We start from the raw sequence: 16,348 nt of genomic DNA, 5'->3' as shown, positions 1-16,348 counted from the left end.
GATTTTGTAGATAAGCAAGATATGAAAACAATATCTTGTAAGTGTTCTCGGTACTGCTACAAGTGCTTTCCTTTGTGCCATTGCTATATTGTGCCACGCCTGCCATATTGTTTCTAAATATGGTGTTTCAAGTCAATGCTCCACTGTACCATCTTTTGTTAGAAACGGCCATATTGTTCCTAAATATGCGTATTCAAGCCTTTGGATGCAGTTGAGGAGACCATTCTAACCTATAAAAAAAAAAAAATGGGTTTTTGTTCCGCGAGTGGGCCCACGTTCTTAGGTAGATTTTTGTGTGCAGCTTTCAGTGTTGGTAGTTATTATATTTTCTTTTTTTTCATGTATGCTTTATCCTTTTCTGTCGATTATATGACGGTATATTAATACAATTCATACATTCATTCATTGATTGTTCCCCGGGGGTACACCTGAGGAATAAATAGTAGTTTTCCCGTTCCTTGTCTTATCTAGAACAAGGGTACGGACGCTTTGACTCCTGACAATTCATCTTATTTATAATAAACATAGCCTAAAATTAATATACATCATGATTTCGAAAATCAGTCATCACCTACAACTATATGTGTATAAATTTATGGGTTATAGTGTTTAAATGCAATAAATAAAGAAAACCATAAATTATTACGTAATTAGAAATTAATACCTCGCTCTTTACGATAGAGTTTTTTAATATTTGAAAGAGCTTCTTATTGTTCTAATTAAAGGCCGTTGTGATTCAGGAGCCGTTATTAAAGAATTTGGGCATTATTCAAACTTTATCGTAAAGAGTGAGGGGCTGAGGAAGGGGCATCCCCCTTCATATACGTAATAATTTCTATTTGTTTTAAATATTAACATTGCTCCTGACTTTCAGTTGAAAAGTTTTTTTTTTATTTAATTTCTGATCGTTTTTTAAATAATGCCAGGATAAATGGCTCCACCTTCACGGAAAAATCCCCCTTCCTTACGGAAATATCCTCTAAAGAATTCAATCTCGGTGAAAATTTACCCCGGACAATTACCCTTAACATATCCATGGCGTAAAATTGAGTCGGCAAAGAGAGGACAAGACATATAAAAAGAATTTCGTATATGAATTCTGGCAAATTCCCCAAGGGTAAAATTTCCCCTGAAAATTCTTCCCCTGGAAACTTCCCTCCCCATGAAAAATTCTCCCCATGAAAAAAAAACAATCAACATAATATTTGCCCCCCCCCCCCCCACCCGAAAAATGTGTGCATACTTCCCAATAACAAATACTATACGTACAAAACGGGCAAATTTTATAGCTTAAAGACCTTTCCAAAGGGGCTGTAGGGGTCATGTTATCTGCAAAGGTATAATTCTTCTGCCTCTCAACTATGCTGAACAAAATGGCTATCTCAAAATATTGATCGGACAATTTTGGAAAAAAGGGTGTGAGAGGGGGCCTAGTTACCCTCCAACCTTTTTGGTAACTTAAAAAGGCCTCTAGAACTTTAAATTTCCGTTCGAATGAGCCCTCTCTCGATGTTTTAGGGCCACGGGGTCGATATGATCATCTTTGGAAAAAACAAATAACCATGCACCCGTGATCTTTCTTTTGGCAAAAAGTACAAAATTCCCCGTATGCACTTGGGTTCTCTAGTATGCTGAATCTGATGGTGTGATTTTCATTAAGACTATTTGACTTTTAGGGGGGAGGGGTTCTCCTTTTTTGAAAATCAGACAAAGTTTCTGAGGCTCGTAGCCTTTGACGAGTAACACTAAACTTAATGAAACTTATATACTTGGGATCAGCATAACGAACTGATTCATTTGATATATCTATTGGCATCAAAATTCCGTTTTTTAGAGTTCCAGTTACTATTGACCCGCGTCGCTCCTTATTTACATTTTGTTACCACGAACTTTCTGACAATCTTGTTTAAATTATTGTTGCTTAAAAGCTGCAGTAAAGGACTTATGTGGCCATAAGGTTTTTTGTATAGTTTCTCAGTGTGGCAACGATTGATCATGTGTCATGCTTATGATATTTCTTTTTAGCTCTCGGAGTCTTCCAGCATCTGCAAGAACTTTCAAGTTTTCATGCATGGACTCACGAGCGTCTGATATTGACAGTCCAATTAACAGCGAACTGGGTGATGATTCTCCTTTCACTAAAAGTGAGCTCTTTTTTTGCTTGATTTTAAATATAGTCAAACTTCTGCTTGATTTTTGAATGCATTGATAGTATTGAATTTAGCATTTTCCCCATACTTGCACACACACGCGGAGGGGGGTGTAATAGCTGAGATTACTTTGAAGGATATTAGCTTGGAAGACTTTAGTTTAAGATCCACTTTTTTTGTACCACCCTCCCTGAAAAAATCCTCTTTCTTCTTGTCTTTTTATCACCCCCATTATATAGGGTGCCCAGAGGAATGGCTACCCCATTTCCATAGCTCAAAGCAATAACGGAAATATTACTTGGAAAATAAATTTTATTTAAGACATTATTATTTACGTTGCTGGGTTGCTGCAGTTTTTGTCTGCCAAAAGGTCCATCTCTTTTTTAAAGTTTAAACTTGTGTGTATGTCATTGCAATGAAAATAAGAAAAAAATTGTGACAAAAGATTTCTATTTAGACTTTGTTTTACTCTTGCGAGTCTGAAAAAGAGTTAAGAAGGAAAGAAAATTGCCCATGATTTTAAGACTGGCTTAAAGAAAAGATGATTTAAAGGGTATGTAGGGGCAGGGAGGCTTGGGCTGGGTCTTCGTGTTTTGGGATATCTACGTGTGTCATGATGTCGTCGGCAATGTGATAGAGAGGGCTTGTAAGGCTGTCTCCCGTGTCATTTACGTAGAGAATGAAAGTGTAGGTTCCAGGCTACTACCCTGGAGTATGCCTGGCTTTATTGGATGTCCACAGGAAGTGAACCCGTCAAGAACAACCCTCGGTGAAGGATCAGAAAGAAAGCTCCTGATCATTTTCAACACGTCCGCGGGCATCTTACGCGTTACGTTTCTTTAAAAGGCCACGGGGCCATACACTGTCGAAAGCTTTAGCGATTTCGAATGAAAATAGCCTGATATCTGAGAATTTCAAGCTCGGTGACAAGATTCTGGCCCTTTCTGGGCTTTTATTGCGGTACAGAGTTGCTGAAAGCGATACTTTACTGGGTAGGATTCTTTTTTTGTCATCCAGAAAGACCACCAGTACTTTCAAGTACATTTCCAATGAACCCTCCCCTGATATTGCGGTCTCTGCTTCGACAGACTGTCCGTTAAAAAAAAAAAAAAAAAAAAAAAAAAAAAAAAAAAAAAAAAAAAAAAAAACACATCCCTGACTATGCATATTAGGAAAAATACGACATTTTGTATTTATATGGACGTGAGCTTGACACGTCTGCTCCAAAGTTCTTAGTCATTTTGAGTTTCATTGTTTAATCAAGGTTGCACCCTTTTTGGGTATTGTGTCAACCCTTTTAAAAAATTTAAGTACTTGTCTTGCTCTATGGTAAGCCTACAGCCAATTCAAGGTTTGACCTCAAACAAATTGCAACAGTTTGAATTTTGTAACATTTGAACCGGAAAAAATTCGTGTACAAGATATAAAAAATCGGCCAAAATCGGACGAGGTGAAATTGATCGTTTTTCGTCTTTTTAAAAACAACTCAATTTATATGTATAGAAAGTCAGTAATAGGTAAATCGGGTACGTAGATCACGAATATGCACTTTTTTCTGTTTTGAGTGCTCATGTACAGTTCCTCCCCTCCTTCTCCAAGGTTCAATATTGGTCTGAGAGTAACATTACGCGAAGTTGAATTCATACAGAAAGAAATTAGACTGCTAATGTAGAAAAGAAGTCTTGTCCATGTCAATTTACCATCCCTCCCCCGACTCTCCATTCTAAACATGACCACCCCAAATTCTTACAATCAAATAAGGAACTTCTCGCAACTAGCTAAATCATTGGTTTTAATTTTAACAAAAAATCGTAGATAATTTGAAATTGCAAAAGGATTAGAGATTCATCACATTTATTTAATTAATCACATGTCTTCTTCATATTCGATTTGGACCTGAGCATTAGAGCAACTAGTTACTTCGCAGGATTTGAAAGCAATGTCGTGTTCGATACTATTTTGATGACCGCTGCACTGGTCACTATCGTAGGGTCCCAACCACATTTCACGAAGGGGAGAATTTTTTTGTTACCGCTGGAAGATCCATGAGGATAGGGTATAGTATGCTTTTTGGGTGTCTCCGTCCCTAATTCTCTAGATCAAGGGCAGGACTCTGAAGCCAAATACAAATCTTGTATTTGAAGATAGGTTCAGAAACAGTGAAATATCGCTACTTGTGAAGTAGAAGGTATATCTTGGGGATAGACGAAAGTTGTAGACGTTGTTACTTTCTGCTGGAAGACTCGGTGTCGGTAACTGTTAAGATTGTCATGAGATTTTCCACCGTACAGTACCGAAAGCATCTCCCGCTGCTTTGATCTCCTTGTTCGAAGCATAAAATCGAGAAAATATTGAAGCATTTTCTTAAACTGTTCGATGTCCCTCAGCCGCTTAAATGCAATCCCTTTGCCAAGTCCAAGTAGACAGAAAGTTGTGTCGCAGCCATGAATTGCGTAAACAAAACGAAGCAGTTTGCAGGTTTCAGTCCGAATCTTGTTAACAATGGCTTCGATGTCCCAAGTTGCACCTGAAGTGGTTGCCTTAGGCTCACTGTGCACGTAGACCGTGTGGTTCTCAGGAATATAATGACCAACAAGTACAGTACAATGTAAAACAAGTACAAGGAGTAACAACACCAACAAGTCGATATTGTCACCGATAACTACAGTGTCCCGAGCCTGAACAATCATCCGCTGTAAACACAATAAGCAAATAAGCATCAGCTTTTGCTTGGACGGTTTTCAGGCCTTTGTCTCGTAAATAGTCAGAAAGCACATTGACGAAACGACCTTTATTTTTTTTTTTACGAAAGAAATTCCTCTTTTTTGGTGGTCAGTCTCATTTCTGGGCCAAACAGTACTTCCCGTCCAGTGACACGGTTTCGCTTAAGATGAGCCATATCTTTTGTCGAAGTAGCGACATCGTAGCCACAAAGACATTAATAACGTCTGGATATTTGGCCGAAACCTAGTTCTAGTATCGGTCTTAAATCTCTTAATATGTTTCTTTTTTTTGCCCAGGAAATCCTGTGAAGCAAAGCGCCCCCGTCTAAGACGTAGGTGCAAGTCAGACTAAGATTTTCCCCAAATAGTATCAATTGCTGGAAGTCGATTGATAGCTTTTAGTAGCTCTGGTTTATTTGGCTTTCAAAAAGTGATGCAGGATAGGAGCAAATTTCATATTCAAATGAAGATTCTTCGTCCATATTCAGTCGTTTGGATATAGTTAGAAGACGCTGAAACAGCAATGAAGGGTCTAAACGGTGGATTTCTCCCCCATTTTTTTTTTTTTTTGCTTCGCCGTTATAAAGACTGCCTGATCCTTCCGTTTGAACGAATGCTCCTTGAGAGATGTCCCTACCATTCGGTCAAGAATCTTCTTTCCGACTCACTCTGTTTTGTTGGCGTTCACGTTTTTTCCAGCTGTTGTGCCAGTTGCAAGGTTTCAAAGCGATAGCAGATCACCCTCGAAAGGAGTTGACTGCTCGACAAAGTCAATAACTATTTGTGTCACTTTGCAGTCCCTCTGCTGCCTTGAAATACCAGACTCTTTGTTTTGGTCGCTTGAGGGATATGAAAGATCCTTCAGTTCTTGCATCAGAAGACTAGCGTTAGCACAGGCTGTACGTCCCTTTACACACTGAAGTCTCTGTGCTTCCATCATTCCTCTACCTCTAGTCAATTTGGTTGCCGTTTTTAGACTTATCACCAGTTCTAGTTCTGTGACCAAATATCTTGATATAGCGGCCCAAAAACTATCCGATCTCACAACATGTAAGCCTTTTTCAAAGACTAGAACAGTTTTGGGCTTGTATGTTCAAGTCTCTTAACCTCACCGACTTCGTGTAGTTGATGTGACCGGCTGCTGCGAGGTACGGGTGCGTGTCGGAAACTGTTTGCAAATGAAGTTTCTATTGACCTGTACGTTCATCTCTGAGCAAATCTTGAAGAATGTCAACCATATCCATATACTGCATTCATAGTTTTCCTTTTCGAGTCTCGCTCTGATTTAAGAGCCGTCAAAGAAGCTTTGACTTTCATGAGACTTGAAGACTGGGAGACATGTTCAAGAGAAGCTCGTCCCTCCATTACTTTCTCATATAGGTCTTTTATTTTGTTAAGCTCGGCCGTATTCAATGCAAGTTCTGCATTCAATTCAAGTTCTGCATCTGAATGCTCGTCTACAAGTTCCTTTATCAGAATTAAATAAAGTCCTGCATCTACAATGGTATTGGCTCGCAGTGCTTGAGAAATGGCTTTACCACTTAGAAGATGAGGAATTGTATCGGAAGTGTTCATCAATTAAAAGATTTTTTTCAGTCTAGATCCATTCTTCTAATACCCAATGACACTAACAAAACTCATGAGGGTGTATAATCCTCCTAGTCTAACCACTATTTTTGCAACACTACCTCTAGATCCTTCTGCAGCAATAATCTTCATGGACTTCCACCACAATGGCTCGTCAAAGATTACGGTAAATTAAAAAAAAAACAAAAAAAAAACAAACAAATCTTTTTCGCATCCTGACCAAAGGTCTGCGCTGCACAGGTACCGATCTCCTGATTCAATGCCTTCAACCGGGAGTACAATGCGTGGCTGGGGGCAAATCATCTGACGCTGCCCATATTTTCCCCCCAGATTTCTCCAGGTACCCATTTAGAGTTGGGTCGACTCTGGCTGAGCTTACAGGGTCACACCATTGACCCCCGTTCCAAACCAAATAACCAGCGACACTAGGACTCGAGACCCTGACCTCAGGATTTCAAGTCAAAAGTGCCAGAAAAAAAATTACTTACCTAAAGCAGTTTTTTGCTGTTTAACTTTTGAAAGGATCAATCAATCAAACTGGGAATTTTGCTTGAGACATGAAGGTTAGATGGTACTCTTATTGATTTTTGTAGAATGTTTCATCAAGTGGTGCCTGTAACTAAAAAGTTACCTTGAAGCCAACGTTGATCAGTAAGCATACTGCTTACACTTCTTTCAAACTCGAATGTCGGCAAAAACCGTCAGCCTGCTGTTGTGCATTACCGCATCTATTAAATAATTTCTCACCAAGAGCGTTGAAGAACATTGCAGATGCCGGACGATTTTGAGATGTGTGCAAAACCATTTACTGGATTGGGTGTGCGTCGGATGGGGGGACAAAATATGCAAGATACTAGAACATTACTTTTCCTAGCATTTCGGTATAGAAAGTGTAAATTTTATCCGCGTGGATCCGACTTCGTGCAATATCCAACTTACATTAACGCACGCAATATATCGCGCGTGTCAGTGCGGTCGGCGGGGGGGCGGGCAAACGATTCAGGGATGACACAGAACTGAGCCCGTATTCGTGATACATGTGCCAAATTATCCTATCACGGACTTTTTAAAAGTGCAAGTTATTATTATTTTTTTAAGTCGTCATTTTAGAAGGAAATACAAAGAACGTCAATTTTGCCCTCTTGGCCCATTTTATATATTTCGTAGAGATTTTTTTTTTTTCCAGTTCGAATAATACCAAAATCGAGACTGTTGCAATTTGTTTGAGGTAAAGCTTAAAAGTAATTTAGATTGACTGAACTACCAGTAACTTTTGATGACGTTAATTCAAAATTAGTTAATTCATCCCATCTGAAATCTGTATAAAAAGTACATTTTTTTAATTTATGTTATTTCATGAAAATTTCGTTTTTGAATTCTTGGTTTCGATTGCCCAGGGTTATTCTTTGCATACTGTCCACTACCACGAACGGTCTGATTGGTTTACTATCGTAGAATATCTGCTCTAAAGAGGCTCCGTAGGCCTCTAGTAACTATGTTCATATGCTTTCTTTGTGTTTTCTAAGTTTGTTCCAACAAATAAGCGGGTGTTCCATCACTGAGTTGGTTATTATTGGAAAGTGAAGCAACTAATCAAATATATAATATGCATATATAAAATAAATTATATGTATATATAAAGTTCAGGTGAACTGTAGACTGCAGCTTTATCATATTTGACTTAAGTCAGAATCAGTCCCGGAAGACGGCTTCGATAATCCAGGTGTTAACGAGATTTAATCAAATTTGTAGTTATAATCTATCTTAGTTAACGGAATAACATCCATCAGATTTCTTTTTTTTGCATCTTATTTGGCTCTTGCGATGATTAGCAGTTCTTTTTTTCATTTTTTTTTTTTCAAAAAAGGTCTATATTATCTGTGAAAAACGCAATTATGCGACAAGTCTACAGCTGTAACTTGTACTGAAAGGATTAGATACTTATATAATTGGATTTTTTAGTTTCCTTTATATCTATTCATTAAGCCAGAATTATGATGCTATTTATATCCTTTCTCAGAGAATGATTTAAACTTGCTTAGAAGTATGATTTAAACTTGCTTAGAAAATTTTCCTATTTTTGCCTGCCTCTGACGTATTTCCAATCTATAAATAAAAAACAAAGGAAACTTCAGAAATACGATTTGGCAGATAAATAAACTGAATCACAGTTGTCTTATTATAACAAAATTGTCCTTCTTTGAAACATTAAAATATAGGGTAAATAGCATACAAAAAGTTGCAGAGACTTTACAATCTTTAAGCTTGCGAAACGATTTAGGGTCTTGTCCAGGGTTGCCGCCCGGTGAGAAAAAAATAACACTAGATTTTATATATTTTCTTGTTGATTTAGTGATTTTTTTTAAATAATCTATTGATTTATGTGCAATTTAGTAATTTTTATCATTTTTTATTTTAGCGATTAAACAATTTGAATTTAGTGATCACTAGGGGGTGGCAACCCTGGTCTTGTCCTGCAAACAAGGCTTGACGAATTGTTCTTAGGTTTTTTTTTTAGTGGAAAAAGTGCACAAACTACGTACTTTTTTTCTTTTTTAAGAGGGGCTCGTTGTTTGAAACCACCTCTCCCCCCCTCAATGGTACGGTCTGGATGCTAGTTATAAGGCATGAATTTTTTTTTCACAAAACTAGGACTCCAAACACCTATTTACTACGCCTCAAAATCCAGTGGAATTTGATGCTAAGCTTGAAAAGAAAAGGAGAATAGACCTTTCCACCATTCTCGAGAACCTTCGAAAAATATTTGAGAAGAATCATTATTCATTGTGTTCTAAAATTTGAAAATAAAACTAGGTGACTATCATACATTCTAATTCAATAATTATTAAATGATTATTAAGTAATAATAATTATTGAGTACTTTTTAGAAAATGACTAAATTTATTTAAATAACATTAAAATCTAATGTCAGTTGATGTTTTTAAAGTATTTTCTAACTCAATTTCACAGTGATTTATCATTCTTCTTGAAAACAAAAGCCTAATTGAGAATCCATCAATCACGGGCGTGTTTCCACCTGCGCAATTTTTCTAAATCTTCCTACTTATATAACTTTCAATACGCAAGAATAATTCACAGTTGCGCATTTCATTAATTGTCCAATAACTTATGATGTGAAAATTTCAAGTTGACTTAGCTGTTAAGATCACTTTTGTACAACAAGATAGCATTACTACTTGGCCTTTCATTTCAAAAATTCGCAAGGTCCCAGTATTGTTATTCCTTAAATAAATAAAAAAAAAAAAAAAATCAGCTAGTAAGGAGCAACATTAAAACAAAACGAACAAAAATTATTCCGCATATGAAGGGGGGCTACTCCTCTCTCAATCCTCGCTCTTTACGCTAATGTCTTAAAGTTCTTTAGAACTTTAACACTTTTTTATGGGTCCTGGGAAATTTCACATATCCCTCTATCTAGAATCGTTGGAGTATCCACCGCTGTATGTCTCCATATCGCAAATTGTATGACTTTTAAGACATCGTGGTCTTACGCGTAGGTTAAGTTTTTAAGAAGTCGAGAAGACCTTGTACATGGAGCTTGAAGCTCCAAACAGGACTTTGACCCAAATGTCCCAACATCCGTGTTTTTTAAGTTTACGATTTCCACATTGTTGATTCTTAGTATTCTGCCCCGTTCTCAAATTTAGGTGATACAGCGACGTCACCGGCGGAATTAAAAACACTGGGAGTGAAACCATGTGCTGCTTCGCCAGGCAATAATCATTCACGAAGAATGTTCGGCAGTAAATCGTGTTAGCGTAAAAAATTACCCTAAAGCTTACTTTGAATAGATTATAGCTGTTGCAAATTTTTTAAATGCCAGGGAAATTAACTTTCTCTTGTATTTTCCTTGAAAAAGTATAACTTCCTAAAAAAGCAGTAAAACTCGCAAGCCTGTCGCTGAATGCTGGCGCTCTGTTAAACCATACTGAACATCAGATTTGTCTAAGGTGGCGGGACTAAGCCTTTGAACACTTTCCCCTATTACTGAAATATTTTAACTTCAGATCTGTTTCGCGCCCTTCATGCAAACTTACCATAAGTTTATTTTAGGCTGGTTAAACTGTCTGCTCACGAAAGCTCATCCCCTCTTCTGAAAGAAAACTTCAGAAAATTGCTATAAGCGTAGGTCAACGTGTCCAAAATATTAGGTGAGGATTGCAGGATTTTTTTGGGGGTGATTAAGACTGGAAAAATGGATTTTAAGCTAGATTTAGAGGAGTGTCATAGACCAGAATACATGCTAAGGGCAGAATATTATATGGTACTTACGTATTATATCGACCACACTTGGACAATGTCACTTGAAGTATGGCCATAAAACTCATATATTTCGCAATGTATAGTGACAGTGGAAAGGTTTGGATAGGTTAAATTAGTGCACTAGGTCACTTTGTCCACATTTACGCTAAAGGAACAGATCTAGGAAAGGAACAGGAACAGAAATGGAACAGATCAAAGAAGAACTCAGTGTCTGGCTAGGGCCCATTCAGACTGAGATTTTACTACTACCGAGATTTAGCTTTCTACTACCACTATACAACGCAAAAAATGAGTTTTATGGCTATATTCCAAGTGACATTGTTCAAGCGTGGTTGACATAATACGTAAGTTCCTATTATATTTTACCTAAAATAAAATACAATTTCCGGGAAAGGTACTTAATTCTTAAATAAGCTTACCTTTCTGGAAAGATTCGCGCAAATGTTCATCGTCCGAATATTTGGTTTTGTCTGAAAATTCGAACAGTTTTTTTCTTACAAATTTATTCTGGACATCCCTCGAACGGTGTTTACAGGAGAAAAATCATCCTGTGGGGTTAGTAGGCTCCCCCTGTGGAGATAACCTAGTAAATATTACCTAGTAACCTAGTAAAGACCTTACTTCAGCCCATAGTAGTCGAAAGTTAAAAAACGCAGTTTAAAATAAATTTCCGAACCTAGAAGAATCACCATTTGACGCTGATTCAGGAATAATAGAAATAATATCCATGTTAATCTTAGGAGTAAAAGGTAATTACTAATATAAATTTATAGAAATTTAGGAAAAGAGCTTCGAAAACCATAAACCTCAAGTTTTCAGCCCCCCACCTTGAAAACCCTAAAAAATCATAGTTTAGCCTGTCTATCATTGATGTGTCCCGTTATATTTTTATGTCCCATTACTATAAAGGCGCTGCTTTGAAAGCAGATGGTGATACCTGTATACTTTTTATAAATTTTTCTCGATCCAAAGGGAAATACTTTTTTTTTGAAAAATCTGAATTTTTTGCATTTATTGCCTCTATTAACCCTTAAAGATGACAGTGTATCGAAACGAAAATGCACCATTGGAATCACCATGATCATAAGCCCTTAGCCTACCCAAGGGCTTTCAGCCGCTCTGTTTTGAAAACTCGACAAAACCGTACTTCAGCTGTGTAACGGGTATAGTATTAAACGGGTTTAAGAAATTTTTTCACTGTGTATCACTGATTTATCTACGTTTCTCCTTTTTTTTATGGTACTGCTAGTATAGGCCATAATTTCTAATAAATGGTTAGGTCTTCCCTAGATTTCAATTACAAATTAACATATTAATAATGAACAGGGCGCACAATTCTAAAAACAGGACAATAATTTATTCAGGTAGTAAGGATTGAGTTGAAATACAGTTTTTATACCGGAATCCATCTACACAGAGCTGCAATCAACGACCCTGTATCACTAGACCCCAATGATTGGCAAAATTAAATTGAGGAACTTATGATGGCTTATATTTCCCTTGAGCAGTTGCAATTGGATTTCGGCCCTAACAGCCAATGAAAATCATTCTATTTGAAATATAATAGTTTTCATTGGCTGTTGGGGACGAAAACCAATTGCAATTGATATTCGTCACTAACAGCCAATAAAAATAATTCTATTCGAAATATTTTAGTTTTCATAGGCTATCACTGATGAAAACCAATTGTAATTGATTTTATTGAGCTATATTGAACCTGAGGATGACTGGCTATACACCTATACAGGTATTCTAAGAGTATTGACAATAATTTGTATAAATGTAAAGGTTGAATAAAACAGGCGCAGTCTGCTCATTAAGAAAAAGTATATTGGGGTTTGATCCAGGTTTTTTTCGGGGGGGGGGGGGGGTGGTGGTGGCTAGTTTTGCTATGACGTTTAGTCTTCCTCGACCAACGCGCTGGTTAAAATTTAATTAATGTGGGTGATGAATTAAGCTAGTAATATAAAGGAGTGGTGAGATCAGGGCAGTATCCAGGATTTTTTTCCGGGGGGGGGGGATTAAAAATTAATTTTTTCGGGTGGGGTGGGGGTTACAAAAGGATTTTTTTCGGGGGAGTTTACAAAAAAAAGGTTTTAAAAACACATAAAAAAATTGTATTCATTTTTGTTACATTTTTACAAGATGGACAAAAATTTCGGGGGGGGGGGTCAAACCCCCTAAACCCCCTGGATACGGCCTTGGATTAGATGCATTTATGCGGTCGGTGGACTGGGAAACACTTTGAGAATTTGTGGTAAGTTTTCTCTTATAAAACAAAGACGAATATATCCAGCAGGCTTTTACAGCTAGCGAAAGGATAGCATTACGTAATTTTTAAGGTAAGTAATCAAGCACTAGTACTAGCCGTGTTTCTATTTTAAGGTGGGTCCAAATTGGGCTCTCCCTGAAAGACCAGACAAATGATTTAGTTACCAAGAGTAGGAAGCTATCAGGAGGTACCACGAGAACACCTTTCTGCCATCTGCAATTAAGTCTAACGCCAAGCCTACATAATTTATTCAAGGATTATTGATCGAGTCTAATGAGGTCAAGGTCGATTTATTTGTTGTTGTTCGTCTAGGTGTAATGACTCCAGGGCGAAGTTTGCACATGCGCATTAACGGGAGGAGATGTATTGATCTAGGACAAGAAGGGGAAGTGAATTTCTGAGAAATTGAATGCGTAATCGACTAGGACAAGAGGAGAACTGGATTTCTGAGAACTTGATTGCGTAATCGAAGGGGAACTAGATTTCTGAGAAATTGATTGCGTAATCGACTAGGACAAGAACAGGACCACGTGTCTCCTTCTAAGCCAATCAGGGAGTCGGAAATATTAGTGGGAGAGGATTGCAGAGAATATAAGGAAGGATTTTTGCTATAGTTGTTATTAGTGTGTGAATAGAATTCAAAGGAGCGAGAACAGTTTAACTTTACTCATTTGAATATATTTGTGCTGATGATGAGTGGAACGTTTACCCTATTAGAAGTTGATAGTGGAGTTGGTAGCAATAATACAAGAGCACCAAACATTGCGGTGGAAATAACGAGAGGATCACGGCTTTGTCTGGAATGGGATGAAGTATATGCAAGATATGTGATATCCTTGAGAAAATTTAAAATGGAAGATCAATTATTCGTCAGTGAAAAAGTGAACATACTGTATGTAAATAGACTTCAATGTGCTTTAACTGCTTTCGTGAAGCATATCTTAGAGAATAAGCTGTATTACTAAATGTAAATGCCTAGTACTATTGTAGTAATTATCCAATAAAATAGTTTCGAAATCGGAAAGGTTCCCTTTCTTTTTGTTAGAATGTTAGGCTAACGAGTCATGGTCAGTCTAGAGTCAGCGGTGAGAGTGAAAGGATTGAAAAATGAATAAATTCGAGAAAGAGAGAATTAGATCGAATCTTGTGATTATGGAAAAACATATGATTTTGGATGATGATTTTTTTGGGTTATCTCTTCAACGAAAAATATTCTCTCAGGAGACTCTTGACAATATAATGAAAACTGATTATCCCCCTTTGGAATATTGCATAAAACTTTGACGACGTGACTCAAATGCTTATACTCAATTTCTTTATATGTTAATTGGAACAAAACAGAATAATATCGTGAATATACTTTTGAAAACATTGCCAGAGATTCAATGTAGATGGCTCCCCCACCATTCGAAAGAGGTGACGTCACAGAATTACTCCTCTCCCATTCCTCCCCCCTGAATTTATCGAACGAGGATGATCAATTTTATTTTACCTGTGAGAGAGTTGACATCAGAAACCAAAAAATTTTCTATACATGTCCACTATGCATGTACACTCTTGGCAGTTGGACACAATGTGAGAATTGTACAATTATTGATGACTATAATGAAAAGTGTAAATTATGTAACCCTTGTAAATTGCATAGAGGCTATGCAGTACAAATTAAAGGATGTAATTCATGCCTTGAAGAGATTTGTGACTCTCACCCTAAAGGGCATCTGTGCTCCAATTGTCACTATGAAAAATGTAATCAGTGGGAGAATACTTACCCCGCTATGATTGGAAAGAATCCCAAACGTGATTTTAGTTCATTTCTACGAGATTGGTATCGTCGTGGATTTAAATTATTCTGGGAGGAAGAATCATGTCTAAGATTCAACTGTTTGGATAACAAGACAATTTGGTTTCTATGTCGTCGTTGTGACGACACTGCCTATTATTACTATAAACCTAGTGATTATTATTTGGCAGTTACCGAATGTGATTCACCATTTGAAAACACTGCATGTGATATTGCTTCAAATAGACAGATTGAAACTCGTGAATTTCATAATATGAATGCAAATAATATCATTGACGATACAAAGAGATATGACAAGAGTGAAGTTACATTATACTGTAGAAAATGTAACCCTGACTTTGCAGCCAATCAAGATCAATATACTGTGAATCCAAATGATTTACCAGCACTAGTGGTTCACGACAGTTGCCTATACACCGAAGAAGAAGAAATCTAAAATGAAGAATAAAGACATTGTTGTACATACATTTTTTCATTTATTAATAAACAAATTCACATACATTTTTTAAGCACTTTACTCTTAGGGCACCGAAATCAATATTATACAGGTCTGAGAGGATATCTTATACTAGAAAGTCGTTCAGACGTGGATTGTCTACATAAATGTTGAGAAACTGCTTGTAAGTATAGCCGCGACATCGGAACACAAAATATAGTAGTGCATGGAAGCCACAGCTTTTAGTCGTCAGATCCTGCACTCTCTTCTGATTTTGAATAATAGTTTTCCCACTGCTCTCAATATAGTTGCTGATGTGGGGAGTGTAGAATGTATAGGGTAGGCCAAGAGGATCAAAAAATTCAATCGTCTTCATTGTTTGAAAGATGCACAGCCAATAACCCGTCTACACAGTCGACAGACTGCTTTTAACAATAATTAGGGTATTGTTGGCACTTTGAATTTTTCCAAGAAAGAACCAGGTCAGACAATAGGATTTGTACTGGGACATGTGGGGATCCATATTAAATACATTGATTATTTTACTGGTGTTCATGGTGCCAAGTCTAGTAGAACACTGCCTTCGGGAGTGATTTTAGGTTTCATATTGATTTAGCGAGAGTAGTTCAATACTCTCAGCTAACGGGTCGGCAAATGTACACTCTAAACGCACACTCCCCGTACGTACTATACTCATATCCTGCGTGCCAGACAAATCCAATACAATGATACCATGTGTTTTAGCAAACATTTCTACAGTTATACAATTTTCAAATAGTTAGGAATCATGATCTAGGGTTCGCATGGTCAAATAATACAATTTTCTATAGGATTTATCAAAAGATAGATTGTAGAGTGGGATTCTGTTTACTTTGCAGACAAGAGACGAAACCCCAAACATCTCGAATTTATTTGGACATCCAGTCCACGATTCTATTGCACTAGCGCTTTTTGCAAATGCCAAAGCGAGTTTTGACGGAATTTCGCCATTGATAAAGAATGAGTCGGTGAAGGTGCGTGACCCCACGGCAATATGACGTTGATTGGTGATTGTATGAGGAACAAGTAGTTTAATATTATTTCCACTGGCTCTCA

At 37.2% G+C, this 16,348-nt stretch overlaps 1 protein-coding gene across 3 annotated transcripts in view; it reads left to right on the top strand.

The window, feature by feature from the left end:
• RalGPS (Ral GEF with PH domain and SH3 binding motif) overlaps nucleotides 1–16,348 on the top strand; it is a 180,902-nt gene that overhangs the window by 34,628 nt on the left and 129,926 nt on the right. For all 3 annotated transcript variants that reach the window (XM_089103890.1, XM_089103889.1, XM_089103888.1), the window contains exon 3: nucleotides 2,026–2,144. In XM_089103890.1, coding sequence (XP_088960016.1) covers nucleotides 2,026–2,144 — 119 coding nt within the window. The remainder of the gene's footprint in view (nucleotides 1–2,025; nucleotides 2,145–16,348) is intronic.

The sequence above is a fragment of the Artemia sp. Qi Xiang Cuo genome, chromosome 18, assembly GCF_049724085.1.
Source record: "Artemia sp. Qi Xiang Cuo chromosome 18, ASM4972408v1, whole genome shotgun sequence".
NCBI classification, from domain to species: Eukaryota; Metazoa; Arthropoda; class Branchiopoda; order Anostraca; family Artemiidae; genus Artemia; species Artemia sp. Qi Xiang Cuo.
The sequence above is the reverse complement of the archived record's forward strand: the minus strand, read 5'-3'. Positions and strand labels throughout refer to the sequence as shown.